Here is a 9,733-nt window from a genome sequence, read left to right as displayed (position 1 = left end):
GTTAGCTGAAATATGTCAATCGGTATACCATCTATTCCGGGGGCCTTATTATTTGCTATTTCCTTCAAAGCACCTTGAACTTCTGCCTCCATCACTATACGCTCTTGCTCAAATGTTATTTCATTAAATTCTTCTGTATCTGCCAATTCCTTTCTATACAATGACTTAGTATATTCCTTCCATCTTAATTAAGACACGTTGTTATTATGTACCATAGAGTAGGAACCAACTCATAGCTGAAACTCTAGCAAGTTTTCAGAGGCAATAAATCATATGGGAGAAAATTGCCCATCTCCCTCCCACATAGCAGCTGCTGGATTTGAAGTGTGTGTGTGTGTGTGTGTGTATACATGTATATACACACACATACATGCTTGTGAAAACTCATTGAACCCATAATATATGTGTATTTATTGTATGAAAGTCATACATCAATAAATTTTAATTTAAAAAGAGATTCCCCTAGCTTAAATCAAGTACTGTTGACAGCTTAGTACATTCCCATCTAGCACATGTAAGCATGCGATCTGAAGAGCTTTCCTTTTTCTAGAAATTCATTAAATACAATATATACTTTATATTTCTTTATTCACTTAGAGGACACAGAGGTGATTTCTATATTTGTGCGTGCACATGAAATATATACTTAGTGAGAGTTTAAGCTGTACATAATAAATGCTCATTGTTATTATTGTCAAGTCAAAACTGATTCATAGCTGACCCATAGTAAGTCTGGTTTTTTTTTTAAATTTTATTATTATTTTGTGTGTGTGTGTACCATCAAATCAGATCTGACTGGTACAGGAGGAGATTGTCCCTCCTTTCCCAGCAGCATCGTATGTTTTTGTAGGTGATAAATAATATAGGAGGAGATGGTCCATCCTTCACTTGTGGAGCAATTGGTGGATTCAAACTGCCTTTGGGTTGGCAGCACAACTTCTTACCACTAAGCCACCAGAGCTCCCTAAATGCTTATGTTGTTGTTGTTGTGTATCATCAGGTAAAAACAATTCATAGCTGAGCCTCCAGTCAGTTTTTAGAGGCAGTAAATCTCATGGGAAGAGCTTGCCCATCCTTCTCCCACAAATGCTTTTACTATAATTGTGATAGTGTTATTATATTTTATGATGAAATTATATGGTTGTAACATTTTTATAACCAGGCTCTTGCTATTGGGATATATAGATTGTTACTCATTTTGGTGGGGTTTTTTCCAATAGTTTTTTTGTTTGTTTTTATTATTTTGTTCTGTTTTTCCTATCCCAAGTCATACTACAGTGAATCTCCCTCTGCCCACATCTTTTTTGCAAGTGCATCAATAGATTTCCATAAGTGAGCTCACTGGGCTATACATACAGTTTGGTGTAAGTAGAAGTTTTATAGCCTATAACAGACTGTCCTCCGTAGGGACATATGTGGTGGTGGTGTTATGTGTCATTGAGTCAGAATGACCCATAGCTGACCCTCTGGTAGGTTTTTGGAGGTAATTAATCATACAGGAGGAGATTGTCCATCCTTCTCCTGCAGAGAAGCTGGTGAATTCAAACCATGTGCTTTTGGGATTTTAGCACATCTTCTTATCATTAGGTGACCAGAGCTCCCACCAGTAGAGCTTTTAAAATGAGACATAAGTGCACGTTGCAGTTTCTTATCCCAACTATCTGAACTCCTGTCTTTCTTAGGATCATGCTGATATCGAGTGGAAATTTGCAAGGACGAAGCTCTGGATGAGTTACTTTGATGAAGGTGGCACTTTGCCACCTCCTTTCAACATCATCCCCAGCCCCAAGTCATTTCTCTACCTTGGAAACTGGTTCAACAATACCTTCTGTCCCAAAAGAGACCCTGATGGTAGACGAAGAAGGCACAACTTAAGAAGCTTCACAGTAAGGCTTTTTTAAAAGTGTGGTTCCTTTGAAAAGGAAACTTCTTACCTTCCTCCTTTATTACACTCTCTTTCCTAAACATCATAAGAATCACTCCATAAGAATCTTGGGGGTTTGCAAGTCAGGAAGAAGCTCTAGTATCACTCTCCAGGCCTAAGTCCCTGGGGTTTGGTAGGGTGGGGGTGGGGCACACTCTGAGACTAACACCCTCTCTGTTTTCAATTACAGGAACGCCATGCTGACAGTCTGATACAGAATCAACATTACCAGGTAAAGCTTTCCCACAGAGACTAAACACCATACTTCTTGGCTAGTTTTGTAGAGTAGAAGCAAGGCATAGAAGCAATTCATTCCAGTCTGACACCCAGCAGAGAACTTGCCTTTCCTTCTAGGGGAAAAAAAAAAAGGAATCTAACTCTGTCTCTGAATGAATCCCCAGGTGATTGTCATAGAATCTTGTTAAAGTGTAGGTTCTGTACTCACTTTTCACTTTGCCAATTGGACTTATGTCTTGATTGGTTATTCAAGTGGGGCAAAGGAAATGTCCTTTTAAAATGCAGGCAAACCAAGTGTTTGTCTTTTATCCTGTCAGAGGAAACAAGTTAAAAAAAAAAAAGCAGGTTCTGGGTCCATGTATCTGAAGTGGATATGTAAAAACTGGAATGGACCAGTTTTAAGCCTGGAGTAGAAGCAAAAATCCCCTTTTGCTCTATCTAGACATGATCCCTTCAGACAAGAGAGTAGACAGCTTGGAAAAGCTGTAGCTCATTCAGTCCTGTTTGTTAATCCCACAGTTTCTACTAACAACACGTTCAATAAAATGGAATATGTGGCTATTCAGTCAATCAGTTAATAGTTACTAAGTATGACTTGAACAGTACATTGACAGAGAACTACCAGAAATACAGGCTGGGTTTAGAAGAGGTTGTGGAATTAGAGACATTATCTCCAATGTCAGATGGATCTTGGCTGAATGCACAATATCAGAGGAATGTCTGTCTGTGTTTCATTGACTATGCAAAGGCATTTTATTGTGTAGATCAGAACAATTATGGCTAACCTTGAGGAGAATGGGAATCCCAGAACACTTGATTGTGCTCATGTGAAACCTATACTTGGACCAGGAAGCAGACCTCAGAACAGAGGCAGGGAAACGGCATGGTTTAAAATCAGGAAAGGAGTGTGTCAGGGATGCATCCTGTCTCCATATCTTTTCAATCTATGTGCAGAACAAATCATACAGGAAGCTGGTATTTATGAGCAGGAATGTGGCATCAGTATCATCAACAGCCTATGTTATGCAGATGACCCAACCTTACTTGCTGAAAGTAAGGGGGACCTAAAGCACTTGCTGCAGAAGTCAAAGACTGTAATCTTCAATATGGATTGAAACTCAACATCAAAAATACAAAGATTCTCACCATTGGGCCAATTGGCAGCACCACGATGGATGGAGAAGAGATTGAGATTATTAACAGTTACAGCTTGCTTGGCTCTATAATCAACACTCTTGGCACCAGCAGTCAGGAAATCAAAAGACAAATTGTATTAGGTAAATCTGCTGTCAGGGACTTCCCCAGAGTGCTAAAGAGCAAAGATGTCAGTCCAGAGATTAAGATGTGCCTGATCCAGGTCATGGTCTTTGCAATTACTTGCTATCCACCAGAGAGTTGGACAGTAAATAAAGATGACAGAAGAATTGATGCCTTTGAGTTGTGGTGCTGGAGAAGAGTGTTGAACATACCATGGACTGCCAAGAGAACAACCGGTCTGTCTTGGAGAGGGTGAAACAAAGTTTCTCCTTGGATGGTAGGATTTTAAAGTCCGGTCTCACATACTCTGGTCACATGGCCAGGAGAGATCCTTGGAGGAGGACATCATGAGCAGAAGGATGGAGAGACAGTTCAGGAGAGGAAGACCCCAAATGAGATGGATTGATACAGTAATTGGTCAATGGAGGTAGAAGTGTCAGAGTCAGTGAGACTGGCTCAGGACGGGGCAGGGTTCAGAGTTATTGTACATAAGGTCACTATGAGTCACAGGCAACTCGATGGCACTTAACAACAACATCAACAACTTGCTATATTTACTATACAACAACTTACTAGGGAGCTCTCTCTGGTGGCATAGTTACAGGGAATTGTGCTACTACTAACCAAAGGCCAAGTCTCTCTGCTGGTACAAATCTATCAGGTGCTCCACAGGAGAAAATTAAGCAATCTTCCCTTTCAACCCAGTTCTGAGTTATAGCAACTCTTACTTGTTTTCTGAAGCTGTAAATCATTATAAGAGACTGCCTCTCTTTCTCTTTCAGAGTGGTTGTTGGGTTCAAACCACCCTTAGCAGCCCAGCAATACACTCCTTCTCCTAAGATGAATCCTTACAAATTTCCAATGAAAGACTCCAAACTCTCTCTCTCTCTCACTTTCCTTATTATAGAAATCCAAAGTGAGAAAGGAAAATAGTGTGACTGTGACAGGCTTGGAGAAATTTGTCCTTAGAGGTTCTACAGGCCACTTATCCTCACTTTGTTCCTCCTAGAATACAAGTAACAAAGAGAAACAAGCAAATACAGCAGTTGAAAGAAAATCTACCTTTCACTACAACTGTCTGTCTCAAATGCTCATTGTTGTAGTTATGTACTGTCAAACCTGCGACTCATAATGACCCTACGCACAATAGTTCAGAATCCTGTCCTAAACTGAGCCAATCTTACTGTTTTGACACATCCACTCCCATTACCTCAGTCACTGAGTCAGTCCATATTATCCAGGGTCTTCCTCTCCTGCACTATCCATCCACCCTTCCAAACTCCCAAAATATGTGAGGTAGAGTTTCAAAATCCTTGTTTTCAAAGAGAAACTTCATTTCACCCTAAGACAAACCTGTTTGTTTTCTTGGCAGTCCATGGTACGTTTAATACTTTTCTCCAGCACTACAACTCAAAGGTGTCGATTTTTCTTCTGTCATCCTTAGTCCAGCTCTCTGATGCATAGCAAGTAATTGCGAAGACCATGGCCTGGATCAGGTAGGTGCACCTTAGTCTCCAGCCTGACGTAGTTGCTCTTCAGCACTTTCATTATATTCATAATAAAGGGTCCCACACAATTCATTGCCATAATTTATGATATATAGTGCTCACGAAAATTTGATTCTTGAGCATCTAAATGACTTCATGAACAAACTTACACACTTCACATATAACAGCAACAATAAATTTTACACTATTATTACTACAAACCTTGAAATCAGATTGGATTAGAACTGGAATTCTGATTTTACCATTTATCGGTTGTGTGACTTTGGGCAAGTCACTTTACCTCACTGACCTTCAATTTTCTCATTTGTGAAACAGGATACTAAAACCTAACTCACAGTGTTATGAGAATTGATTGAAACACATTGCCATGGAGTCAGAAATGACTCATAGCTGACCCTCCAATAGGTTTTCTAACACTGTAAATCACATGGGAGGAGACTGCCCATCTTTCTCCCACAGAGTAGCTGGTGGCCTTGAACCTTCAGATGTGCCATCTCTGGCTTAGCAGCACAACTCCCTTACAGACTATACAACCAAAGCTTCTGAGTACTCAGCATGTATGTGTGTATTTTTACAAATCACCTGGCACAGTGTCTGATAGGTTTTGGTAGGCAGTAGCTATCATCATCCTGATGATACCTTTCATGTGAAGCAGATATGTTGATTAACTCTGAGAAAAATACTGAAGAAAGCACTCCCAACTCCCTAAAAAAGAGGAAAACTTTCACTAGAAAGATTAAAGATTATTTCAATTGAAAGACTAAAATGTTTAATCCAGCTTCATTTCTATCACCAAGCCCATATTTTCCAACTTCTATTTCTTCGTCGCTGTTTCCTGCTTTTGCATTCCAGTCACCAATTATCATTAACACACCCTGACTGCATATTTGGTCAATTTCAGACGGCAAAATTTGGTAAAAATTCTCGATTTTTTTTCCTTCTTGGCTCTAGATGCAGGAGCATATATTTTTATAATAGTCATGTTAATGGATCTCCCTTGTCTGTGTATGGATATTATCCTATATTATCCTATCACTCACAACATCGTGTATCAGGATAGAACTTGAAATTGACTTTTTTACTATGAATGCAACACCATTCTTCCTTTGTTTTTCATTCTCTGCATAGTAGAAGTGGTCATAGCTGTTCCATTGCATCTCACTAATGCCTAGTATGTTGATATTCACGCATTCTATTTCATTTTTAACAATTTCCAATTTTCCAACACTCAAGCTACATACATTACAAGTACCAATTGTTAAAAAATGTTTGTTATTGATTTTTTTTTCATTTCAACTGACTTCCAGTCTGTGCTCTGCTACTACACTACTATAACTAGTCTCTTTGTTTAGTGTTCATAGGGTTTTCAAAAGCCTTTTATTTAGGAAGTAGGTGGCCCATCTTGCTTCTTAGTCTGTCTTAATCAGGGAGCTCCACTAAAACCTGTCCACAATGGGTAAACCCTTTTGGAACTTGACACACCGGGTGGTAACGATTTTAGTATCACAGTAACTCAAGTAATCTCAGCACAGCAAACTGACAGACAAATGCTGCACCACTTAGAACAATGTTCTCTCCAAAAACAATCAATACCAATTTCTAAGTACAAAGGCCCATTCACCAGACACAAGAGGCTTCCCACCCAAGCGGATTGTAAACAAGATCAGATACAGTCCATCAGCTTATACTTGATTTCTAACACAATTAGAAATGCCCAAAAAAGTTTGTCCCAGCCTTCAAGGAAATTACAAACACTTACCCACCAGGATCCAACTAGGCCAAACTAAAGGCTCACTTAAAGGTAGGACCAGACCATCTTTTAAATACAAAGACTTCCCACCCTAGCTATATGGATCATGACAAGTTGTGGCTGACATTGAGAAGAAAGGGAATTCCAGAGCACTTGATTGTGCTCATGCAGAAGCTGTACCTGGATCAGGAGGCTGTTGTATGAATGAAGAAGGTGAGCATTGCATGGTTTGGAATTGGGAAGAGTGTGACTCAGGTTTGTATTCTATCTCTTTGCTTGTTCAATGTATATGGTGAGCAAGTTATCTGAGAAGCTGGACTCTTTGATGAGGAATGTGGTATCAGGATTATAGGGAGACTCATCAATAACTTGTGTTATTCAGATGACACAACTTTACTTGCTCAAATTGAGGAGGACTTGAAACACTTGTAGAAGATCAACAAATGCAGTCTTCAGTGTGGATTGCATCTCAATATCAGGAAAACAAAGATTCTTATGACTGGACCAATAGGCCATGTCATGATGGATGGAGAAGGCATTGAAACTGTCAATAGCTCCATCTTCATTGGCTCCATAATTAACACACTTGGTACCAGCAATCAGGAAATAAGGAGATGCACTGCACTGAGAAAACCTGCAGTTAGAAAACTTTTCAAATTATTGAGGAGTAGTGATATCAGTTTGAGGACTAAAGTGTGTCTGATTCAGGCCATGGTCTTTCCAATTACTAGCTATGCATCTGAGATCTGGACACTAAATACGGATGAAAGAAGTAGAATTGATGCCTTTGAGCTTAACATCCCATGGACGGCCAAGAGAATGAAGAGATATGTCTTAGAGATGGTGCAGCTGGAGTGCTCTTTGGAGGCAAGAATGATGAGGCTTCACCTCACATACCTTGGACAAGTTGCTAGGAGGTTTGATGTTGGGAGGGGTTGAGGGTTAATGAAGGAGAAGAAGACCCTTAACCAGGTGGCTTGATACGGTGACTGCTGCAACAGGCTCTTGTGTGTCAGGAAGTGTGAGGATGACACAGGATAAGATGGTGTTCAGATCTGTTGTTCATAGGTGACTTGATAGAACCTAACAACAAGAACAACAACAAAACTTAATCCTGCCTGAAGTGAAAGAATATTGACTAAGACCATTTAATGATTATTCCACTTTCATAATTCTAGAAATGTGAATTCATGTTTACCTTAAACAAACTTTCCTTCTGAATGTTGTTAAGTGGGAACTGGGCCATAGCTGACCCTCCAGCAGGTTTTCAGAGGAGCTACTGTTGACTATAAATCATCTCCCATGGGGTGGGTAAATGTAACTCTTCACCCACAAGGTAAAGAGCTCCCTTTGAAAAGAATTCACTTGACCAATGGATTTAAGTGATTTGGGTTTTTTGGTTTGTCTATGGTCCCCCGCCCCTCCCCAGGAACATGACTGGATCCTGTGATCATTTTCTATTGCAAACATGGCCTAAATATGTTTTATTTCCTTAGCAGGTTTCTTAGTTTATTAAGAAGCTGAGAAAGAAATTAATGACTATTTTCTTCTCTCTTCAATGTTAGGAAGTTATCAGGAATTTAGTCAAAAGATACGTGGCTGCTATGATAAGAAATTCCAAAACAAATGAAGGATTAACAGAAGAAAATTTTAAGGTAATTTTATCCTAAAGTGGTTTATCTTTGCACTTTACATTTTCTGTGTATCATTTAATCACCACAGTTTGAGTATTCTGGTGATGGGATTTTGGCCAGAGGAGCCCTGAGGGCATAGTGGTTTATTGTATGGCTGCTAAACTGAAGGTCAGGGTTGAATCCATTAACCTCTCTGAGGGGAAATGTGGCAGTGGCCTGCAAAGATATTGTTGTTATTTACCATCAAATCAGAATTGACCTATAGCTGACCCTCTGGTGGGTTTTCAAAGGCAGTTAATTGCATGGGAGGAGACTGCTCATCCCTCTCCCACAGAGCAGCAGGTGGCCTTGAACCACTAGCCTTTGGGATTGCAGTGCAGCTTTTTTTTTTTTTTACCTTGGTCAATCTTGTGTGTGTTATTTTTTAAATTTTAATAAACATATACAGATATTTTGCATTTCCATTCATTCATTGTTGAACTTTTCTCCCTGCCCAGCCCTCCCCCCACCCCAGTTTGCTCCTCTCTTTGAAAAAGTAAAAGAAAAATTCTTTCTTTGGTATACAATCCCCCCGTACCCCTCCCACCGCCCCAGATACACTCCACTATGCACCCTTAATTCTGGACTCTTGTGATAACTATAGTACCCTGTCATATATCACTTTTAAATTATTCTCTCCCTCATCTGTTTCAATGCAGTATACATAATTTATCCAGTTTTTCTCAGTCTTACCCCAACCCTGATATCAGTCCCATTCTACAACAATGGTACCATGCAGTATTTGTCCTTTTGTGACTGAGATATTTCACTTAGCATCATGTCCTTCAGGGTCACCCATTTTGAATAATATTGCATGAATTCCTTGTTTTTCAATGTAGCATAGTGTGAGTATACCACAGCTTCTTTATCCATTTGTTTGTTGATGGGCACTTGTGTTGTTTCCAACTCCTTGCTATTGTGAACAAATCTGCGATAAACATGGGTGTGCATATATATGCTTGGGTGGTGGTTATGGTCTCTTTGAGATATATTCCCAGTAGTGGAATTGCTGGGTCAAAGGATATCTCTATTTGCAACTTTTTGAGAAAGCGCCATACCGCCTTCCACAGTGGTTGCACCATTTTACACATCCACCAACAGTGAATAAGGGTTCCAGTTTCTCCACAACCTCACCAGCATTTGTTGCTTGCTGTTCTGTTAAATTTTGCTATTCAGACTGGGGTCAGATGATATCTCATAGTTGTCCCTTTTCTGACATGTCACTACCAAACACTTTTTTCCAGTCTGTGGCTTCCCTTTTTACCCTGTTGGAGAAGTTTTCAGATGTACATAGGGATTTGATTCTTAGAAGGTCCCAAATGATGTTTTTTTCCAAGGACTGTCCTACTGACAAAATAACAAAAGTATATGAGATGAAGTTTTA

At 39.7% G+C, this 9,733-nt stretch overlaps 1 protein-coding gene across 1 annotated transcript in view; it reads left to right on the top strand.

Moving 5' to 3' along the window:
• The window catches only part of TRPC5 (transient receptor potential cation channel, subfamily C, member 5), a 263,323-nt gene that overhangs the window by 247,413 nt on the left and 6,177 nt on the right, over window positions 1–9,733 (top strand). The window contains exons 7-9 of the mRNA XM_006889931.1: window positions 1,683–1,886; window positions 2,115–2,156; window positions 8,242–8,331. Of these exons, the coding sequence (XP_006889993.1) occupies window positions 1,683–1,886; window positions 2,115–2,156; window positions 8,242–8,331 (336 nt within the window). The remainder of the gene's footprint in view (window positions 1–1,682; window positions 1,887–2,114; window positions 2,157–8,241; window positions 8,332–9,733) is intronic.

This window comes from Elephantulus edwardii, unplaced genomic scaffold (assembly GCF_000299155.1).
Source record: "Elephantulus edwardii isolate Elephantulus edwardi_28Jun2011 unplaced genomic scaffold, EleEdw1.0 scaffold00083, whole genome shotgun sequence".
NCBI lineage: Eukaryota > Metazoa > Chordata > Mammalia > Macroscelidea > Macroscelididae > Elephantulus > Elephantulus edwardii.
The sequence above is the reverse complement of the archived record's forward strand: the minus strand, read 5'-3'. Positions and strand labels throughout refer to the sequence as shown.